This window comes from Electrona antarctica (assembly GCF_951216825.1).
Source record: "Electrona antarctica genome assembly, chromosome: 8".
Taxonomy (NCBI): Eukaryota; Metazoa; Chordata; class Actinopteri; order Myctophiformes; family Myctophidae; genus Electrona; species Electrona antarctica.
The window spans coordinates 1,232,908-1,255,073 of record NC_136789.1 but is presented as its reverse complement, the minus strand read 5'-3'; the positions used below and the strand labels follow the sequence as shown (position 1 = coordinate 1,255,073).

The 22,166-nt window shown below is 46.3% G+C and overlaps 1 protein-coding gene across 1 annotated transcript in view; it reads right to left on the bottom strand.

Moving 5' to 3' along the window:
• Positions 1-1,694: 1,694 nt before the first annotated feature.
• pygma (phosphorylase, glycogen, muscle A) overlaps positions 1,695-22,166 on the bottom strand; it is a 31,648-nt gene continuing 11,176 nt past the window's right edge. Inside the window, exons 8-20 of the mRNA XM_079508490.1 lie at positions 21,621-21,764; positions 21,263-21,355; positions 20,788-20,934; positions 19,749-19,912; positions 18,832-18,946; positions 18,054-18,155; positions 17,111-17,258; positions 9,629-9,687; positions 9,223-9,364; positions 6,942-7,152; positions 4,051-4,185; positions 3,769-3,835; positions 1,695-2,473 (exon numbers count right to left, since the gene is read on the bottom strand). Coding sequence (XP_079364616.1) covers positions 2,321-2,473; positions 3,769-3,835; positions 4,051-4,185; positions 6,942-7,152; positions 9,223-9,364; positions 9,629-9,687; positions 17,111-17,258; positions 18,054-18,155; positions 18,832-18,946; positions 19,749-19,912; positions 20,788-20,934; positions 21,263-21,355; positions 21,621-21,764 — 1,680 coding nt within the window. The 3' untranslated portion in view covers positions 1,695-2,320. The remainder of the gene's footprint in view (positions 2,474-3,768; positions 3,836-4,050; positions 4,186-6,941; positions 7,153-9,222; positions 9,365-9,628; positions 9,688-17,110; positions 17,259-18,053; positions 18,156-18,831; positions 18,947-19,748; positions 19,913-20,787; positions 20,935-21,262; positions 21,356-21,620; positions 21,765-22,166) is intronic.

The window sequence follows — 22,166 nt, the reverse complement described above, 5'->3', positions numbered from 1 at the left end:
CCCCATTATAGCCCATTGCCTAACTAGACTTAGCACCATTTACACTTCCTTTACAACACACCTTTTTCTTCTACTCCAGATTTTGTTCAAAGCTCATACAAATCATGACACATTATAATTTTTACATTAAATTTTACTTGCTTTGACAATGTAAATGCGTGTTTCCAAATGTCAAATTGAATTGCTATAGTTAGTCATGGATGAGACACAATACACAACCAATTATATACACTTATTACATGGCTTGGTTGATTGCTTGATTCTGATTGGTCAATCGCTGAATTCAGCTGTGTATTATTTCTTGATAACAGACCGCTCCGCTCTATAACAGACCGCTGCCTAATCAAACCAGCTGCACGGCTGCGCCCGCTTGATTTACTGCTGTTTCCAACATGACAGCCATGTAAACACACACACACTGTGACACACAATGTAATTTACAGCTAAACATTGCTCTCAATTTCTTTTTTGAAAAAGTGCTCCAGCCCTGCAGCTGGGCAGACGCAGCCAGCGCAAATACTTTTTTTGTTATGTTTTGGATCAATTTATTATTTTTTCTTAGGTATAATTCACCTTCAGGGTGATTAACTCTGAAAACTCCCTGTCAGTGAATTATCTACCGACAATGACCACCTAGTGAGATATTATCCCGTACATACTTATTTCAATCATTATTTCAATCATTCAATGATGTTGTATACAACAAAATACAACAAAACATTGCAGTAAAATACAAAATAATGATCAATTTACCTTCCAGCTGTAAATTCAGTTCATTCATTCAATATCTGCCAGTCTTCCTATTATTGCAGTCTCTTCCCAAAGTCTTTCTCAATACTATTGCCTCGTCTCTCTCAGTGCCAGTAGCAGTACTTAACACTACCAGGTTACATTGATATGCAACAGGGCCATCCGTGTTAATTTCCGTTGCATCACTCTGACTCCACTATTGGATTCATTGGGTTTGACATTCAGACCACCAAGCCTGAGGGTGATTGTTTTGGTTAGATAGGTTGAATGGCTGTTTTTAATCAAAAGTAGGGGAACACACACACACACACACACACACACACACACACACTCGGGGCAGTTGCCATCAGTGGAACTGCTCAAAAGAGAAAACATTCCCCAAACAAAGATGCCGATTGAAAGTGGTTAAAATGTAGATGCATCGCATGATAGTTGATACCAATGTCCGTACCGAAGTCCTGACGTCACTCGTTCATCCCCTGGTTCGTGGAAGTAATTTCTCTATGGAGAATAACATTGGTTCATCTTAGAATCGTCTCATATAAGAATTGTGGTCCAAAAATAAACAAACTGCCCCGGCGATATTGTCGAGAAGGTGGCTCTGTATAGTTTATAATAGTCAGTCCCTCATATTTGATACAGTCTGTTTCTGATGAAAATGTAACGTAATTTGGCGGCAGTAACATTAGCGATTTTTCACCGTCAGTTGATCAATGCTGTGTATAGGTACAGTATGATGTGTAAATGACGTCAGACTTCGGTGCCTATGGCTCATATCTGTCAGGCACGAAAAATACATCGTCGTTGGTTGTACTTGGAGTTGTAGCTAGCTATATATGCTGTCAGTCAGGCCAAACCCAGCTGCACATAAAGGTGCTAAAATGCATGCAAGTTCATGGTACACACTACACAAATATGATGATGGAAATAATGTGACAAGTACATTTGTTTTGTATAGAATTTATTGGTTTATTATGACTGCACAGAAATATTCTAAAGCAGAATGTTAATGTGACAAAAGTAGAATGTCATAGAAGAGTGTCCTCCCCTTCTAGGCCTAAAAAGTATATGTTAGTCTGGCGGCAACAAATATGGCATTGGCAGACCAACATTACACAGCATTAACCATGGAGTAATCATATCCTGTTATGCTGCAGTTTCATGTCCTAGGTTAACCCCACAACATTATTAACATGTGCATCTACTCATCACCACACAGTAGACCATGACTGTAGATACAAAATAACCGCTTTGCTGTCGTCCCGTCCCCCCCCAAAAAACATTGATACAGGTCAAGTAAAAAAGAAGATGTAGGCCTATTTTACTGTATCTGAAGTTGAGAGATGTAAAACTGGCTAGCAAACATACACCACTTGTTGACTTGTGAACAATGGCATTATCCTAAATTTGAGAATGCAAGTGAATGGAATCAGGCGAAGCTGAATACAATACATTCTTGTGGAATGGAGCCAAAGAACAAGTCAGATGTCTATAATAGCTTTATCTGCATATTCTAACAGTGTCCGTGGTGTGGGAGTGACTGGTTTGGGTTCGGTGTTTGGTATGTGGCTTAAAGAGGTTTCTCATCAGGGGCAGGAAGCGACTCCATGGTTGGCTCCATTCCCCAGATCTCATGAGCATACTGGGAAATCGTGCGGTCACTGGAGAACTTGCCGCTGCCGGCGATGTTGTAAATCGCCTTCTTGGTCCATTCCTTGGGGTCCTGATGGGAGAAGAATATTGCTTGATTGAATCATCTATTCATTCCTCATCAGTTGATTTTCCAAGGTATTTGTTTTGTTTGTTGAAGATGATAGTTGAAGGCTCAAAGTTGTGCCTTCAACTTCAACCCAGCCCCGGCCCACAAGTTGGGAATCGCTCGTATACTGTATGTATGCAACTTAATATGGCACAAGGATTAAATGCTCCATTTTAATGTCATTCTGCAGCGGATATCTACAGTGGCAGACATGCATTATTGCGAACGCAGTGATTGCGTACTAACTATGAGACCTATGAGACCTAGCAGAACATGTCTGTGTGCCTGTGTGTCTGTGTGTGTGTCACGCTGTAACACCACCCACCCGCCACCAGATGGCGCAGCTGTATCACACACAAAACACACACACACACACACACACACACACACACACACACACACACACACACACACACACACACACACACACAAACTTAACTTAAAAAAAACTTAACTTAAAAAAAAACTTTAAAAAAAAACACATACGCACGCACACATACACACTAAAAAAAGAACTTAAAAAAAACCTTAAATAAAACTTTTAAAAAAAAACACACATACGCACGCACACATACACACTAAAAAAATAACTTAAAAAAAAACTTAACTTAAAAAAATAATAATAAAAAAAAGATAACTTAAAAAAAACCTTAAAAAACTACATAATTTATTCTAATTGTTATTGCAATTTACGAGCTGCGTTCGCTTCCCGCGTTCGCGCGTCTTACTTGTATATATTAATTAGAGCAATGTACAGTATCGAATTATGTGATTTATGAAATGAAACTAATCTCATATGGCATAGATCACAAAGTGATGAGAGATAAAACATTTAATTCATTAGCCCAGTAATTTATTCATTCATTAATTTACATAATGTGTAACAAATCTCCTTTCCTGGGCTTGTCCTTTAGCCCGACACTCGGCCCGAATTTTCATTTAGTTTCACTTCATTATTCCTGAATCGCCAGAACATTTTTTTAATGGGCGTGGCTAGCGATTCAGTGGCTGAAGCCAGGATACTTGTCCTGAGCACATAGAGACAATTTCCTAGCAACCTTCATTAACAAGCGGATGCAGTATTAAATCAAACTGAATTGAATTATAAAAGATATATCAGCAGCCTATCATCCAGTCTACATTATTCTGATCATGATGATAATTAATATTATGATCTGAGCAAAGAAGTATTGTGCATTGTGCAAAGAAGTATTGGATAATTTAGGCTTTAATCTCTTGAGTAAGTACTTGGTACTTACCTTGTACAGCTCATTGACTTTCTCCTGGCATTTCATGTAGTCTTCATAATCAGCAAACACCTTGAATCTGAAAGTAACATATTTAATATTGTTACATTGTGATGTTCAATGCTTAACTGTTGAACAGTTGAAGTTATCACACTACACTGACCAAGACAATAAGACCATTATTTTCTTGGCGCACTTTTATTTATTCAGTCAGACATACTAGAACAATACTGAAGTACATTACTGACAATTTTGTTGAATAAAGCTAGACTTTAATGTTTGGTTTGCGCATACCTGTCATGGTGCATCAGCAAGTCCACAATTTCTTTAAACAATTCAGGCTCCTTTGGGCTGAAGAACCCACCAGATATCTGATCCATAGCCTGTTTCAGCTCAGGGATGCGGTCGTAGTAGGACTGAGCACAGTATCTATGCAAGACAAAATAGACAACAATGGAATTCTTTTTTATAATAATAAAGATAAAGAAAAGATATACAGTATATATATATATACACACCCTCTACAAGCGCTAGCATGGTTTCTAACTCAGTGGTTCTAACCCTTTTCAGGCCGCGACTCCCCAAAATAATCATATTTGAATTATATTTTAACTGGGGACCCCCAAAAGTATATGTAGTTTGACTCAGTACCACTAGTTTGATTGTCTATTTTCAAAATGTTTGCCTCTTTCTATTATTTGACAATTTGGCCAATGTTTGACCAGTTTTTGTATAAGTTTGTTTGTTACTTTTAATGATCTTTTTTCTTTATTTTTTTATTATGGAATTATAAAGGTCTTAAAAGTCCTTACATTGGCTACGTTTACATGGACAGTTAAATCCCCTTTTCATTCAGAATAAAAGTCAAAATTAAAACTTGTAAACACCTACAAAAACCTAAATCGGAATGAAAATGGCCAATCTGATTTAAACTTAAATCTGATGTAACTGACCGGTTTATTCCATTTTTAAATCCTATTGAAACAATTTTGGACTCATGTAAACACTCATTCGGATTTAAGTTCATTCTGGTCTTTCTGTGCATGCTTGTTTCCATGTAATTGGTATGGCTATATTATGCTCTTGTTTTGCGAATAATTATAAGTAATTAGACATGTTTAATTTCACATCTCTGAGAGCAACCTCTCATAGGCTACAGGATACATCAAATATAAATTAATATGGCATAAAAGTGTACTGAAATGTGGAGTAAGTTTTTTTTTACCTAATGTTGTGGAGTAGAAGTAAAAGTATTGGAAATACTCAAGTAAACTAGAAATACCTCAAAATTGTACTTTAGTAGAGTACTAAAGTAAATGTACTTATTTACTTTCCACCACTGGACCTAAACATATCCGCCCCACCCCCTATCCAATCGGAAGCCTTCCCAGCCCCAAACCTGATGTGGAATGAAATAATAGGATTTAAAAGTATCGTCCATGTAAACACTCATTCGGAATGACCATTTCCCATGTAAACACGCAGCAAAAAACATTACTTCTGAATTAATTAATTCTGAAGTTTTCATTCTGACTGAAAAAGCCCTCATGTACCCGCAGCCAGTGTCACTTTACTGTGATCTGAAGACCCCCCCCCCCCAAAAAAAAATCATGTACTGGAAAGATCCAGGTCTGTAAAATCAAAGCTTTCTTTATAAAAAAAGAAAGGGAAGAATAATAAAAAAGGGGAAAACCCCACTTGCATCACTTCTTTTTTTAATATTTTTAACATTATGACAAATAAACAAAACGATTCAAATTTATTTTCTTTCTTCAGACAGATTGTTGGAATTCCTAGACACGCAAAGCATATAGTAGGAGAGAGATAATAAGAAGGTACCGGCAGTATTTGAATCCTAAACCAGTAGTGGTACAGTATGTATATGGTCTTGTAGGTAAGCGTCTTAATAAATCCTGTACTTGATCAGATGAAGAAAGGTTCTATACGTTGGGTCCTGAGATGAAGAGTGGAAGCCACCCACTCTTATTGGGTTCCTGAATACAATAATTTCCATAGAATATTATTCATGGTACGTGGTCTTTATCTAGGAATGTTCTGTAGTTATTCAAATGATGTGAATTTGACCCGTGGTGTGTGGCGTGGGATATTATATCCTTCAGACATCCATTATAGGTAATCTAATTTATTCAAAGAGGCTTGTGGATAAAAGGTCTCTCATTTTCCTTCTTCAAAGTGCACTTAGAGTGGCTGCTACAGATCATCACAAGAGGCTTAGCTCCCGATCATGCAATTTACAATATGAAGGGCATGAAACATTTAAGAGTTCAGGAATCCAAACAAAAGCAGGCTGCAGAATTTCGGCTCAATGGCTCTGCGCCCTTTATTTACAAACACATGCAAAGTGTGTTTGCAAATCTAAATGTAAGCTCCATTTTAAATGTATACTGACCACTTTCAATCCGGTGTCCCTATTTAGGCATGTCATTATGGGCATGTAAGAACTTACATGGGATTGAAAAAAAAGATCTACAGGCTCACAACATGACACAATGTGATGCATTGTGATGCACTGTCCCTAACCGCACGCAGAGTAGCCATGTAGTCGGAATGCCTCCGTGTAGTCAGATGTAGTCAGAATGTTAGTGCGTCGGAATGCCACCATGTAGTCAGAATGGTAGTGAGTCAGAATGCCTCCATGTAGTCAGAATGTTAGTGTGTCGGAATGCCACCATGTAGTCAGAATGGTAGTGTGTCGGAATGCCACCGTGTAGTCAGAATGGCAGTGAGTCAGAATGCCACCATGTAGTCAGAATGGTAGTGTGTCGGAATGCCACCATGTAGTCAGAATGGCAGTGAGTCAGAATGCCTCCATGTAGTCAGAATGGCAGTGTGTCGGAATGCCTCCATGTAGTCAGAATGGCAGTGTGTCGGAATGCCTCCATGTAGTCACAATGGCAGTGTGTCGGAATGCCACCATGTAGTCAGAATGGCAGTGCATCGGAATGCCACTCTGTCCCCATTATGATCTTGTAGATCGCATAAACGGTTTTCATTTTGCCAGGGGGTTGTACAGTTGGGACATACAATGTGCAGATCGGTATGCTATAGCATGTTGATATACAGATAAGAACTGCAGAACGTTTTGTTGAGCCAGACTCATATATTGTTTTGGCTTAAATGTTAATTTTTATTTTGCGGCTTTCGCCTTTATTTTCATTCCTTACCCGCCACTCCTGTCCATCGCGTCAACGTCCTCCACCCTCATGCCAAAGATGAAGATGTTGTCCATGCCGGCTTCCTCGGCCATCTCCACGTTGGCGCCGTCCATGGTGCCGATGGTCAAGGCGCCGTTCAGCATGAACTTCATGTTGCCGGTGCCGGACGCCTCCGTGCCCGCCGTGGAGATCTGTTCAGACAGATCAGCCGCGGGGACGGCTGCAGAGAGGAAGACGTTAGCATGGATTTGTTTTTACGTCCGGATACCCCGTCCAGGACAGGCTTCAGACATGCCTCCTCAGGAGATTTGGTTCAGATCTGAACCCATTTGATTTGGCGTTAGGAACCCGTTGCTGACGTCGACCCCAGGCAGGGTTTGATCACACAGTCCGCATGAAAGGCATATGCTCAACTGGTACAGCCAGTGGTGGACACGCGGACAGTAACAAAGTACATTTACTTGAGTACTGTACTTAATACTTTCAGCGCCATTGCCGAAGACCTTTGTCAATTGAAGCCTAATTTTGATACTAAAACTTAACGCCATTCGGCAATTGCGCCTTTATAGTGCGTTCGATTGCTCGAGCCAAAATGCTACTTACGTTAGCCGGTTAGCTAGCTGTGTTGTTAGCACAGCACTGGATCACCCATCTTAGATCGTCGTCGCCATAATAATCCATTCTATCCATTTCTTTCAATCGCCTGTATCTCCTATTCCTTGTCCCAGATGGCATTTTGGTCAAAACAGCGTTTTCACAGAGCTGACGATCTGGAGCTCTGCAGAGCTCCGGTCTGGATTCACAATGTAAACAAGGCCGGCCCAGCTCTGTGTAAATTCCTAACTTAGGACTACTGCTAGTGGAGCGGAAATGGCGGCTTTTCAAAATAAGAGCTCAAATTTAAAAAATGCTGCCGTGAATTAGATCCTAATTTTTCAATAAATGATAGCGCTGAAAGGGTACAGATATCCAAAAACATTTGTATTTTTTGTTTACTTCTCCACTACATTTCAAAATCGAATATTGTTCGCTACTTCTGACTCCACTGCATTTTTAGGAAGGTGTAAAAGTACATTATGAACCAGAAAAAGTGCTCCTCAGAGCACAGGTCTCCACTAGGTCACGAACATTTGTGATGTTTGGACAAAATGTGTAGGACAGTAGGAGTAATATAATGTATATGTGTTTTTTTTTGCAAAAATATGCCTCCTGGGTGGCATTTCCTCAACGTGGAAATGTGCATGCAAAGTTTCACAGGAATTGGACACTGCTCATGATTTGAGGCATTTTGTTCAAAACGGGACACACATGCAAACTTTAGATGTCATTGTCAATCTTAGCCAACCATGATATAATCTAAAAGAAATCACACAGATCCGTCTTGATCACATGACTATAAAGATCATGTGTACCAATTTCGGGACTGTGCATACAAACTTTTACGCAGATCGGTGACTCTTATAGCGCCACCATGAGGCTGATTTTTGAAAAATGTCAACTGGCATTTCTTCCTTGTATCGTGTATTATTATTATTATATATATATATATTATATATTATTATGTACGTGCACAGTTTCACCGTAATCAGATACTGCTTTCATGATTTGCAACATTGTGTTCTAAACGGGCAACGGTGCTGGAGATTAGCTGTACACGGAGACACACACACACACACACACACACACACACACACACACACACACACACAGACAGACAGACAGACAGACAGACAGACAGACAGACAGACAGACAGACAGACAGACAGACAGACAGACAGACAGACAGACAGACAGACACACACACACACAGACGGACAAGCTGCAAAACATACTCTCTCCTCCCATGCCTTCGGCCTGGTGGAGACAATTATCCAACACATGTACTTGTGCACCACTGGGTATAGCTGTGTGTGTGTCTGTGCATGTGCGTGTGCATGTGTGCGTTTGTGCATGTCTGGCCTGCACAACAAATTGTCACATTGAGGTCATTAGTTTTGAAAGCTACAGTATGAGCCTCCGGGGTAGCAGATAAACAAGGGAGGGCCAGTAGAATGACTCACGACTGCAGTAATTATGATTGTAGCGTGTGAGACTGTATCATTAAATGTTCTTTATGTGTTGGGGCGATATGCATGTGATGATGAGCACGTGAATAGACACTCCGTTTTAAATTACAATCTCTATAAGAAGCGTCTTGCGGTGTCGACTGAGTGGGCCAAATGTAATTGTAGATACGGTGAAGGAGGTGGGTGGAGCGGGAGTAATCATTAGAAAGGGAGATGCTGCATACCTTTCTCAGCCAATGTGACTCTGTAGTTCTCCAGGAAGATGACTTTGAGACGGTCTCCAATCACCGCGTCGTTGTTGACCACCTCGCCGATGGCTGTGATGAGACGGATGATCATCTTGGCAGTGTGGTACCCAGGGGCAGCCTGGAGGCAGACAGGCACAGGACAGTCGGATGCATTAAGGATGAATTGAGGGGGTGGGGTTGTGGGAGGATGGGATGTTATGGCAGCTTCATATTTCGCATGAGCTTCACTCTCTAATGGGCTCTATGGGTTAACCACACTCACCATTATGAAGCTGAGTGGTTAACCATAGTGGGCAAAGCCAGAGATCATAGAACTACAGCTACGGTGCACCTACTGTACTAGTGCAACTAGTGTTATGTAGATAGTTGAGAATCAACGTACCTTGCCTCCGATCATAACGGTTCTGGGAGTCCATTGCTTATTTGGCTCCTTCTTGATACCTGAGAGAGTGAGACAGGAGATAGTGTTTCCAAATGGTTCCCCCTGTGACTGTTTCTGTTCGTCTTCATGGCATGGAAATACCTATTTATAATGATGTGTTATACTGTAGATGTCTCTATGATGATGACGGTCAAGTCAAACCGAGGTGAAATATCAATTTCAAGGACCCCCCGGTTTAGTATGCATTACGCCAGGGGTTCTCAGCGTTTTTGGCTGGGGACCCCCAGAAATGCTTGCTACAAAGATTTATATAAATAAAGATGTATTATTTATTATTACAATAACCTTAATAATAGAGAAAATACATCATAAATGAATACTGAAACCAGATATCATCATTAAGGAAAGTTTATGCATGTACCATGTGTGTACTTGTGTAAACTATAGGTTACTTTAGTAACCCCAGTTATTAAAACGACTGAGCGAGGTGAATCGCCCTATGGGGAGTGCCATCTCTGGCACGAACACACAGAATTAAACCATATACTTCACGAACAATTCATTGGTCGGGACTTCTGCCCGCCCTGGCATGATGATCACCCCTCCCCCCGAGGTGATAAGAGATCCCATCATGCCCTGCGGGTCATTCCATGTCAACCAGATTGGCTTCTGCTTAGTTAAGTCAGAAGGGTAGTCTTTCGGGCGATTCACCTCGCTCAGTCGTTTTAATAACTGGGGTTACTAAAGTAACCTATAGTTATTATAAACTCCTTCACTCAGTGAATCGCCCTATGGGGAAATATAAACTCCCGTATAGCTACCTACCAGTTGAACAAGTCCCAACCAACGTCACAGGTTTTCACCTGTGACGGCCAACCCAACCCACCTCTTACCTGGAAGCGACGTCTAAAACGGCATGAGCCATTGCAGACGGCACCACATCCAAGTTATAGTACGTGGCGAAGGTCGAAGGGGACGACCAGCTCGCCGCTGTACAGACATCCTGAATGGGGACACCCTTAGCGAGCGCCCAGGATGCAGACATACCCCTAGTAGAGTGGGCCCTCAAGCCCTCTGGGGGCTCCACTCCTCTCTCGGCGTATGCCAAACGAATGGCTTCCACAATCCACTGTGAAAGTCTCACCTTCGTTATCGGTTTCCCTTTACTTTGGGAAGCCCATGACACGAACAGCTGATCCCCATTCCTGAAAGGAGCAGTTCTGTCCACATAGTGTCTCAACGCCCTGACCGGGCAAAGGCAATTCAGCCTCCTATCCTCCACCGAGGAGAAAGGTGGCGGGTGAAATGCCGCCAGATCGACCGGGGCGCAGCCAGAGGGAAAATTCTTAGGCAAGAACGCGAGGCTCTGCCTAATAGAGACTCTAGAGTCGTTCCCGCTGAATCTCATGCAGCTCGGGTTGACCGAAAGTGCATGTATGTCGCTGGCCCGCTTTGCAGTCGTCAAGGCGACCAGCAGAGCAGTCTTCAGCGTGAGGAACTTCAAGTCCACTGTCCCTAGTGGCTCGAAGGGGCCCTTTGAAAGGGCGTCTAGTACCAGAGTCAGGTCCCAGGACGGGACCAGAGACCTGGAAACTGGACAGGCCCGCCTAACGCCCGCCATGAAACGACGGACTAGTAGGTGTTCACCTACAGTCTTACCGTCTACACCCACATGGTACGCCGAAATGGCCGCCAGGTTGACCTTCACTGAGGATTGGCCTAGGCCTCTGTCCAGGAATTCCTGCAAGAAGGTCAGAATGTGCCGCACCGAAGCCTGAAACGGGATAGCCCGTACAGGTCTGGCCGCACACCAACGTTCGAACACGGTCCAGGCCGTGTTGTATCGTTGTCTAGTCGACAGGGCTCTCGCCCCTAGAATCGTCGTGATGACGTTCGGGGGCAGGCCTTCGGCGTCCAGGTTCAGCCCCTCACGGGCCAGACCCAGAGGTCTAGGTCCTGTGGACGTGGATGGAAGATCTCCTGCCCCGCTTGAGTGAGCAGGTCCCTCCGTAGCGGGAGCTGCCAGGGCTGGTCGTACAAGAGTGGGACTATGTCCGACCTCCAAGACCCCCAAGCGGGGGCCACCAGTAGCATGCATAGGCCCTGAGTCCTTACCCTGGCTAGGGCGGGGGGGATCAGGGGCAGGGGAGGGAACGCGTAAAGTAGGCCCCTCGGCCAAGGGTGAGCTAACGCATCCATGCCCAGGGTCGGGGACCCTGTCAGGGAGAAGAAGTACCGACACTTCGTGTTCTCTTCTGACGCGAACAGGTCCGCCACCGGCACGCCGTACCTGGCCCATATCTGAGCTGCTACTTCCGTGTGCAGTGACCATTCGTGGTAGCGGAGTGGGCCTCTGGACAGCAGGTCGGCTCCTGCGTTCAGGAGTCCCGGGACATGACAGGCTGTGACTGACAGCAGATGCTCGTGGCACCATGTCAGGAGCCTGTGTGCCAACGTATGCAGGCGTAGGGATTTGAGCCCTCCCTGCTTGTTGATATAGCACATTGTCGTGGTGTTGTCGGTTCGAACCAGAACGTGGCACCCCTGGATAAACGGTTTGAAGTGCCGCAGGGCAAGGAAGACCGCCAGGAGCTCCAGATAGTTGATGTGTGCACGTCTCATGGCTCCGTGCCACACACCTCTGGCCGTCCTGCCGTCGTGGGTGGCCCCCCACCCAGACATGCTGGCATCCGTGGTGACGATCTTCCTGGTAAGGGTCAGTCCCAGGGGAACGCCCTCCATCAGGACGTATCTGTTCGACCACCACTTCAGGGCGAGTACACAGCCTGCAGACACTTTCACTCGCCGTGATAGGCACCTGGTGGGCACACCTAGGGACCTTATCCATCTCTGGAAAGGTCTCATGTGTAGCCTGCCCAGCCGTACTAGGGAGATGGCCGATGCCATGAGCCCGGCCATCCTTAGGCAGGTTCGGAAGGGGACTCTCTGTCCCGTCCTGAACAGCGCCACGCACTGTAGGAAAGCGTCCATCCTCGCTTGGCTCAGTCGAGCCGTGTAGGAGACTGAATCCAGTGCTATGCCTATGAAGTCTATCGACCTTGCGGGGACCAGAACACTCTTCTCGTGATTGATGGTGAACCCCAGGGAGGTCATGAGGAGCACCACTTGAGTGGTGTTCCGCGCTGCCTCCTGTGCAGAGTCTGCGCTCAGCAGCCAGTCGTCGATGTAGCTCGCTACGCGGAGACCCAGACGCCGCAGCGGGGCAATCGCCGCCTCGGTGCATTTCACAAAAACCCTGGGGCTCAGGGACATCCCAAAGGGAAGGACAGTGTACTCGTACACTCTCCCCTTGAAACCGAACCTCAGGAATTTCCTGTGAGGTGGGTAAATGGGGATGTGAAAATAGGCGTCTTTCAGGTCTATCGACGTGAACCAGTCGTTCGGACGTATGGAACGTACGAGGGACTTGGCCGTCAGCATTTTGAAGTTGAAGGTCTTGAGGTACCGATTGAGAGCCCGTAGGTCCAGGATCGGACGTAGCCCCCCCCCCTTTTTCTTGACCAGGAAGTAGCGGGAGTAAAAACCGCTGCGACTCTGAGTCAATGGTACCTCTCTGATGGCCTTCTTCTCCAGCAGGGACTGAACCTCGGTCCGGAGAACTTCTGCTGCTGGCCCACGAGCTTCGGAGAAGAGGACTTCTGCGAAAGCGGGCGGTCTCATAGCAAACTGGAGCCTGTAGCCCTTCGCTATGGTGCGTAGAACCCAAGGGGACGCTCCGCACAGTTCCCACTGCGGTCGGCATCGAGCTAGAGGGTTCTCCGCGGCCATGGGGGCCTCCACTGTGGCGGTGGAGCTCCCTGGACGAGAGACAAAACGGGCATGCCCCGTCCGGCTCGTGACGAGTGTGCCTGTCGAGACGGGCGCACTCGGCACCGGAAACAGGTCCTGTCTCGTTGCGTTGGAAGACCCGGGGGTCTTCTTCCACAACGAGCTCATGCCCCCCCGATATTGATGTTGTTTTTGTTTGTCTTTTTTGGGCAAAGCCTTTATTGCAAAAACAGAACATTGTGCATTGTAAAAACAAGGTGCATTTGTGCGAACAACATTTTGAGGCATGTAGAGCCTCATCCGCTTCGGGGGCGGCCCGGGTGTGATGTCCGAGACCACTACATCCTGGCGGGAGCCCGGAGCATAAGGGGGGCTGAGGAGACGTCTGGCCGCGTCTCCCCGAGGCCAGGCGTCGGTCACTTGCGCTGCCCAGAGCCGCGGCCACGCCCGCGCCCGCGGTTGGTAGCAGCTGGAGGGTCGTCACGACGGCGATCCTCGCACTTGTGGGGACGTGTCTTGTTGCGGCCTGAGGAGGGCTTGGAAGAGTCCTGTGGGGCGTCCCTGACCTGACGTGGTTTGAAGCTGGGGCGCTCGCTCGGTTTCCCGGGCGGACGCTGAGGCTGGCGTGGAGGCTGGCGTGGAGGTTGGCGTGGCGGAGGCTGACGTGTAGGCGGCTGCTGGATGTCCCTGAAGGCGTCAACCTTCTTCTGGCTGTCCGCCAGGAGAGCCAGCACCTCCATGTAGCCTTCGAAGAGGCCCCCCGGCAGGATGGCCAGCTTCCGGAGCTTGCCTCTCACCTCGTCTTGTAGGTCAGGTGAAGCGTTGAGCCATCTTTCGCGCTCCTGTAAGATGGCGGACGTCATGGCCCTCCCCACCTGCTGTGTGACAGCACGGTTGAGGAGCACAGATTCATTATGTAGGCGGCGAATCTCCGCCATCTGCTCTGCGTCGGGAGCATTTCCCACCTGTAGGAGCAGTGCCGTCATGGACCCCTGCAGCAGCGACCCTGCGTTAAGGTGCTTGCCAGCGCAAGCAAGGTTGGCAAACGCCTTCTCGTCGAGCAGGGAGGCCTCCCTGTCGATCTTGAGGGGTAGAGCAGGGGTCTTGGTCAGCGGAGTGATGCGGGGCGCGTTCGGGTTGAGCAGGAAAGCGGCCAGGGTTTTGTCTATGACCGGCATCCCGGACAAAGCCACCGAGGCCATGTCCTCCGTCTCGAGGGACAGGCCCTCACGGCTCCGAGGCATCGGAACGGGCTTCAGCGGATCTTCCCACTGGGCTGTAAGGAAGGATTTAAAGCCTTTAGCTAGGGGGAGGATGGTACGAGGAGTAGGTTCTGGGGTGGTGTCCACCAGACCCTGCCACTTCTCGTCCTCGTCCACGGTGAGCTGTTGCTCTGCCGGCCAGGCGCGGTCGCACCTGATGCATGCCAGCTTGTAGATGGTGAGGAGGGAGGTTTCATCCATCTGCAGGGGAGGAGCATTGGCTGCTCTGGCCTGATCCGGGTTGCCTCCTGGGGCAGCCTGATCTCCATCCGTGAAGGTCACACGGAGGGGGGAGGACGCAAGGCGGGCGGACAGGTTGTCCACACGGCAGTCGCCCTCGCAGTCCAGCTCCGGGGAGTCGTCGTCGCACTCGTAGACGGCCTCCTCATAGACGACTTCATCGAGGACCATGTAGTCCGAAGGGGAGCCCTGGAGATTGAAGTCCAGCGGGTCCGCGTCGTCCATGTCATCGGCCCAAGCGTCGTGCTGCCGTTCCAAGGAAGCCTCATAGTCAGGGTAGCAGTCGGTCCTGCTGGCCCTGGCTGCGGTGTAAGGTGCAGCAGGCTGGCGGAGCCTCGGAGGGGGTCGCTGGCCTGCTGCCGGTGGGGCTTCGTTGTAGCGGGCAGCTGAATAGGCAGGCCGGGCCTGTCTTGCGGCAGGCTGCGGCGCCGCACCGAAGGGGTTGAAGAAGGAGGCTGGAGCCCGTTTTTCAGCGGGCTTAGGAACCTTCTTAGGTGGAGCGTAGTTGTGCCCATCCCCCTGGCTCCAGGTGCAGGCTGCGGTCGGTCTGGTGGCGGTGGATGAAGGCTTAGGACGAGCCCCTGGCTGGGGGGCGCTGGGTCAAAGCGGAGAATTGTGTTCTCAGATCAAAACCCGGGTCGTCCAAGTTGGCATCGCCGTCGGCGATGCGGGCCTCAACCCGCTGAAGACGCCGTTGCTTCCGCCGGAAGGAAAGGGGAAGACAGCATGGACAGAAGCCTGGAGCAAGGATGGCCTGGCGAAGATGTTCGGGGCCCAGGCAGAAAGCACAGCTTGTGTGGAGGTCATCTACAGCCAGAAGGTTGGAGCATGACCTGTGGAGACAGACCCTCTGTGGAGTAGCTACAAGGCTACTAGCCTTGGCGCTAGTGGGTGCTGGGTTCTTGTTAGTAGCCATGCTAACTAGAGTGGAGTTCTCACAGAACACTCAAGATAGCAGAAAAACAAAAACAAACCAGCAACAGGCTCTTGTTATCTAGAGTGGAGTTTTCACAGAGCACTCGAATTAACAGAGAAAGTACTGTAACCAAGGTTCTAGTAGTTAGAGAAAGTACTGTAACCAAGGTTCTAGTAGTTACTAGCCGCGGGTCGTCGTGTTGTGGGGTTATTGTTTACACTAATAAGCCCCGTGATGAGGCCTCGTCTTTCGGCGACGGCCTGTCAAAATGCGCTCCGGTTTTTTTTACCGCGGGAACGTGTAAAAAGACCGGAGGTGGAGAGTAGCGTCAGCGGCGAGTTAGCTAGCGTCTTTCGGCGTCGAGTTAACAAGGCAGGCCGCGTCAGCGGTGTGTGTTTTAGCGGCGCGGAGCGTCGGCGGCGAGTTAGCTAGCGTCTTTCGGCGTCAAGCTAACGAGGCAAGGCCGCGTCTAAGGCTTGTTGTGTAAGCGAGTGCTAGTTAGCAGCAACCCGGTCTTACGGCGCGGGAGGAGGCTAACGTTGTATGTTAGCGAGGCTAAGTGGCGTCTCTCGGCGCGGCACCAGCGAGCTAAAGCTAGACGAAGAGGACCGCTAGCTAGAGCTAATAACCGGAGGGAAGAAGCTAGCTTAGCGGGCTAACAAACTTTACACTTGCACAAAAACCTTGACGCTTTTCAGCAACCGGTAAACACTTACGTGATCTTTTGCAAGAGACGTGAAGAGGGCTACCAGAGAGTTTGCAGACGCTGTGAAATCTCTGAGTACAAGCCGAGGGCCCGTCTTGGTGAGATACAAGTTCAACAGGTACAATAACAAACACAGGTAGCGTGGCTTAACGTGCGTTCAGCAAGCAGAAGACAATCGGAATGACCCGCAGGGCATGATGGGATCTCTTATCACCTCGGGGGGAGGGGTGATCATCATGCCAGGGCGGGCAGAAGTCCCGACCAATGAATTGTTCGTGAAGTATATGGTTTAATTCTGTGTGTTCGTGCCAGAGATGGCACTCCCCATAGGGCGATTCACTGAGTGAAGGAGTTTATAATAACTCTTAATTTCCATTTTCCAGCAATTCAGTTGCAAAAAAAGAAAGTTTTTTTTTATAATCTGGGGACCCCCCAAAATAATTTGGAGACCCCCAGATTGAGAACCTCTGCATTACGCCATGGATCGCCATAACTCTTCAGAGTTACTGACCTTAACCTCTGCAATATTTTAATCTTCGTTACACTTAAATGATTTTAACCCAACTTACGATTGAAATAGGTGATGATATGCAGGCAGTTGAGCAGCTGTCTCTTGTATTCATGGATTCTCTTCACCTGGATGTCGAACATGGAGTTGGGGTTGATCTTCACCTTGTAGTGGTCCTCCAGGTGGACAGCAAACTTCAGTTTGTTTTCCTACATTAGTAGAAGATTAGAGCAGGTTAGGAACCTCAGTGCCGTGTATGGAGGTGTGTGTGTGTGTGTGTGTGTTAGGAACCTCAGTGCCGTGTATGGAGGTGTGTGTGTGTTACCAACCTCAGTGCCGTGTATGGAGGTGTGTGTGTGTTACGAACCTCAGTGCCGTGTATGGAGGTGTGTGTGTGTTACCAACCTCAGTGCTGTGTATGGAGGTGTGTGTGTGTTACGAACCTCAGTGCCGTGTATGGAGGTGTGTGTGTGTGTGTGTGTTACGAACCTCAGTGCAGTGTATGGAGGTGTGTGTGTGTTACTGTGTTACGAACCTCAGTGCCGTGTATGGAGGTGTGTGTGTGTTACTGTGTTACGAACCTCAGTGCCGTGTATGGAGGTGTGTGTGTGTTAGGAACCTCAGTGCCGTGTATGGAGGTGTGTGTGTGTTAGGAACCTCAGTGCCGTGTATGGAGGTGTGTGTGTGTTAGGAAACTCAGTGCCGTGTATGGAGTTGTGTGTGTGTTAGGGACCTCAGTGCCGTGTATGGAGGTGTGTGTGTGTTAGGGACCTCAGTGCCGTGTATGGAGGTGTGTGTGTGTTAGGGACCTCAGTGCCGTGTATGGAGGTGTGTGTGTGTTAGGAAACTCAGTGCCGTGTATGGAGGTGTGTGTGTGTGTTAGGGACCTCAGTGCCGTGTATGGAGGTGTGTGTGTGTTAGGGACCTCAGTGCCGTGTATGGAGGTGTGTGTGTGTGTTTTGTTTTGTTACTGACAAGATGATACCATCCATTGGTTACTTCACCTGCTTGACTTTGGCAATGTCGCGAATGAATGATTCATCATCAACATACGCCAACAGACCCTTCAGCTGGTCAAGATCACGAACGAAACCGTCTCCGATTCTCTATCAAACACAAAGTCACAAAACAGGAATTTACAATGTGTTGCATTCAGGTTGGTATCTTGGTAGTGCTGCATACTCTAGATTTCTATTCTAACATTAATTTGTGCTTAACCGTAATATCATCCATTCCAATTCGATAATGTATGTTGTAAATTAATTCCCACAAAAGGAGTGAACATAGCAGATCTACAAGCTTGTGAGTTTGTATATCAGCTATTTTCACTATACAAAAATAAAAAGGAAAGGTTTTGAACAGACGAGGTTTCCAACCGACAGTGACAATATGACAGTTGGTACTACCCACCTCAGCAATGACTGCAGCCAGACCAGATACCCACCTCAGCAATGACTAAAGCCAGACCAGATACCCACCTCAGCAATGACTAAAGCCAGACCAGATACCCACCACCAATGACTGCAGCCAGACCAGATACCCACCTCAGCAATGACTAAAGCCAGACCAGATACCCACCTCAGCAATGACTGCAGCCAGACCAGATACCCACCTCAGCAATGACTGCAGCCAGACCAGATACCCACCTCAGCAATGACTGCAGCCAGACCAGATACCCACCTCAGCAATGACTGCAGCCAGACCAGATAACCACCTCAGCAATGACTGCAGCCAGACCAGATACCCACCTCAGCAATGACTGCAGCCAGACCAGATACCCACCTCAGCAATGACTTCAGACAGACCAGGGTTGCACATCAACAGGAAGCGACGTGGTGTGATGCCATTGGTCTTGTTCTGGAACTTATCTGGCTCCATCTCATAGAAATCTTTGAAACTGCAAGCAGGGTAAAGAAACAAACACCACAACGTTCAGTTCGGTTGTCATGTTACCACATAGTATCAGTCACTCTGTTATAGGGCTGGGCAATTAAAGGACGAATGTATCCATGTTCAACGTATCTGCATATAATCACTCCTAGATGGTAGTATTTTTGTCTATTAGGTCTCTGTGGTAGGCATATTTCTGACGGCCCTCCTCTGAGACACAGAGTGAGTAGACAGAAATGGTGCGGCGCCATTTTATAATTACCCAGAGATTAAAATAGGGTGCATTTTGCATCCCAAAACGCAGTTTATAGTTAAGGGATGCAATAAAACAACGACCTCTGCATCCACGGGATGCATTACTGTACTACTGTACTGTTTTTTATTCTAGTTTATTTTGCTAGCTTTAGTTATAATAATAATTTATTCTGTTTTCTACATGAATATAACCACATTATAACGATATAAAAATTTAAGTTAAATACTGCAATTTGTGAAAATGGCAAAATATGGCTCCTAACGTCGTTGAAGTGGGACTCATAAAATGTCCCTGGGACTCATCTAAAAGACCAACCCTGCATCCCGGGACTCAGTACATTGAAAACCTATTTACACATGATTACCATTAGTGAGGAGGACCAGTTATATGAAGATGGTTCATTTAACCGAAAATATATAGAAATCAAAAATCTCCATCCTCTCCATCTCCATCTCCATCTCTCAACCTCTAACACTGTGGATGTCTATCATTATGTCTCATGCATGCTCTGTCGTCTATAAATCCGGCCTTAGAGTGACATGCGGGGACATACATTGTGGCTTTGAGGATGTCAGAGTGGATCCTGGCCACACCGTTGACAGCGTGGGCGCCCACGATGCACATGAAAGCCATGTTGATCGTCTTCTGTCCGCCCTCCTCAATCAGAGACATGCGACGCAGACGGTCAACATCACCAGGGAAGTGGGCAGCAACATTCTGGGTGGAGAAAGTGATAAAGCATGTACATTGTATATGAATGTATGCTGCTACTTTGTGTGCGTGCGTGTGTGCATTATATAATATTGTGCTATTATGTGTTGCCCTTCCTGATTTTGTTTCATCACTTCAGCTAGTTTTATGTCTTTGTGTCTGTTTTAGCCTTAATATGTATCACTATCTATATGCTGTAGTGTAGATTGATTCATTGATATTATTTAAATTATATAATTGATTAAAAAATATATACGCAATTCCACATAATTCCATTAATTGGAAAAGTAATCAATATAATTGTATATAACAGTTAAATAACTGTGAAATAATCAGCCCTAACCAGTTGCAGCCCTAACCTTGACACCAACAAAGTTAACCAGTGCCCAACCTAATGCATACCCAACATTTAGTATTTCCCAATATGGCTATGTGTGTTGTGTGTATGTGGCTCTGTCCTTAACATGTAACTCATGCATGGTTTGGGTTTTTTCATCGTAAACACTGAAGAATCATCGTCTGACGGGAGCAATTGCTGCACTGCACTTTGCACTCTGGAATAATGTGGATTGTTCAATTGGACTAAAATGTGACACAATATAGTGATGAGTTCATGACTCTCCTATTCGATCATCTACCATTTAATACACCTTGTCAGTTGTCACACCTTCTGGTATTGTAGGTCCTGTCATCCAATCAAATTCCTGGTCCTGGCATTTCTGAATTCACTGAATGCTTAAACATTTTAAATCAATTCCCTCCCCACTGTCCCCAGGTTAGTTTTAAGGCCTTTGTTGAGTTGTTAGCATTGATTCTTCCATTTCGACGTGTGCAATAGGAATCCAATGTGGATAGACTGCATTGCCGTCTACACCACTCACCTCCAGGTGGCGACGGTTAATCTCATAGACGATTTCCAGGTGGCGGGGCAGCAAGTGGGCAAACAGAGAGATGGGCCAGCGTTCAAGGGCCTCGGGGAGAACTGTGTGGTTGGTGTAGGCACAAGTAGCCACACAGATAGCCCAGGCCTGCACAGAGACAAAAAGCAGTTAAAACATCAAAGGAATTTGTGTATATTAATAAAATGGGTCCTGCTTTCATGATATACAAATATACAAAAATTATTAAAACGTGCAATATCACTTTACTGATAGTGATATTCATATCAGCAAGCCACACAAAATAATTGTGATTTTTGTTGCCCTCTGCTGTTCATTTGCCACTGAAACACCCTCCTCTAAAAGAAGTAACAAAACAGCTCCGTAACGGTAATAATTACATTAATTCACAAAGATCCAAGAATAACAGAAAGTGGGAAAACACTTGACTTCAGCTCTTACTGCTCTCCGTGCTTACCTCATCCCATCCCAGCTTCTCCTCATCTACAAGCACCCTCATCAACTCAGGGATGGCCATGGCAGGATGAGTGTCATTCAGCTGAATGGCGACCTGTGTGTGCCACATATTCATCACATTCATTATCTTGTTGTGAACTGTGAAGCAATTTGTAAACTCTTGTTTGAGAGCACCAGCAAACAAAAAGGGAACACCCTAACTCGAGAGTACAAATGGACCCGTAAGCGTCCATTTATTTCCATTGGCACTCTCTCATTGTTAAATTAACGTTCAGGATTTTACTGTGTGACATGTGAATCCTGTCATATTAATGAAAAGGAGAAAAAATATTTTCCCTTTCTTCTGAACTTTTCCTCACCTTCTCTGGCAGTCTGCTGAAGTCTGTGCGAACGATTTCCCTTGAGCCAAACTTGGAGACCTTAAAACGTCGGATGATGTCTTGAAGGGTGGCAGACACCACAAAGTACTCCTGCTTCAAACGCAGCTCCTTGCCCTCAAAGAACTGTGGATCAGGACATGTCAGAACTATCACTGAACTGTTCTGCATGCAGGCAAGACTACACTTAGTTTTTACCCCATTCCAATACGTTGCTTTTATATAATGCATATAGATAGATGCACATGCACAAGACACGTTTTACACCAATGGCCACTACCAAAATAGGTTTAAGTAATGCTTTTAAGTGCTACCCTCTGGATTTCTTTTTTATTGCCTCGTTATGATAGGATGATGTCTCAATCCTAATAAAATCTATCAATCAAGTCTTAATATATACAATACAGTTTGAAAGTGCTAATGCACATGGTAAAAGTGAATCACAGGTGGAATTAATTGGAGTAGTTGAAACTATATGCAGAATATGTGGGCTACAGTACTGTAGCCTACATACTGTACAGTATCAGA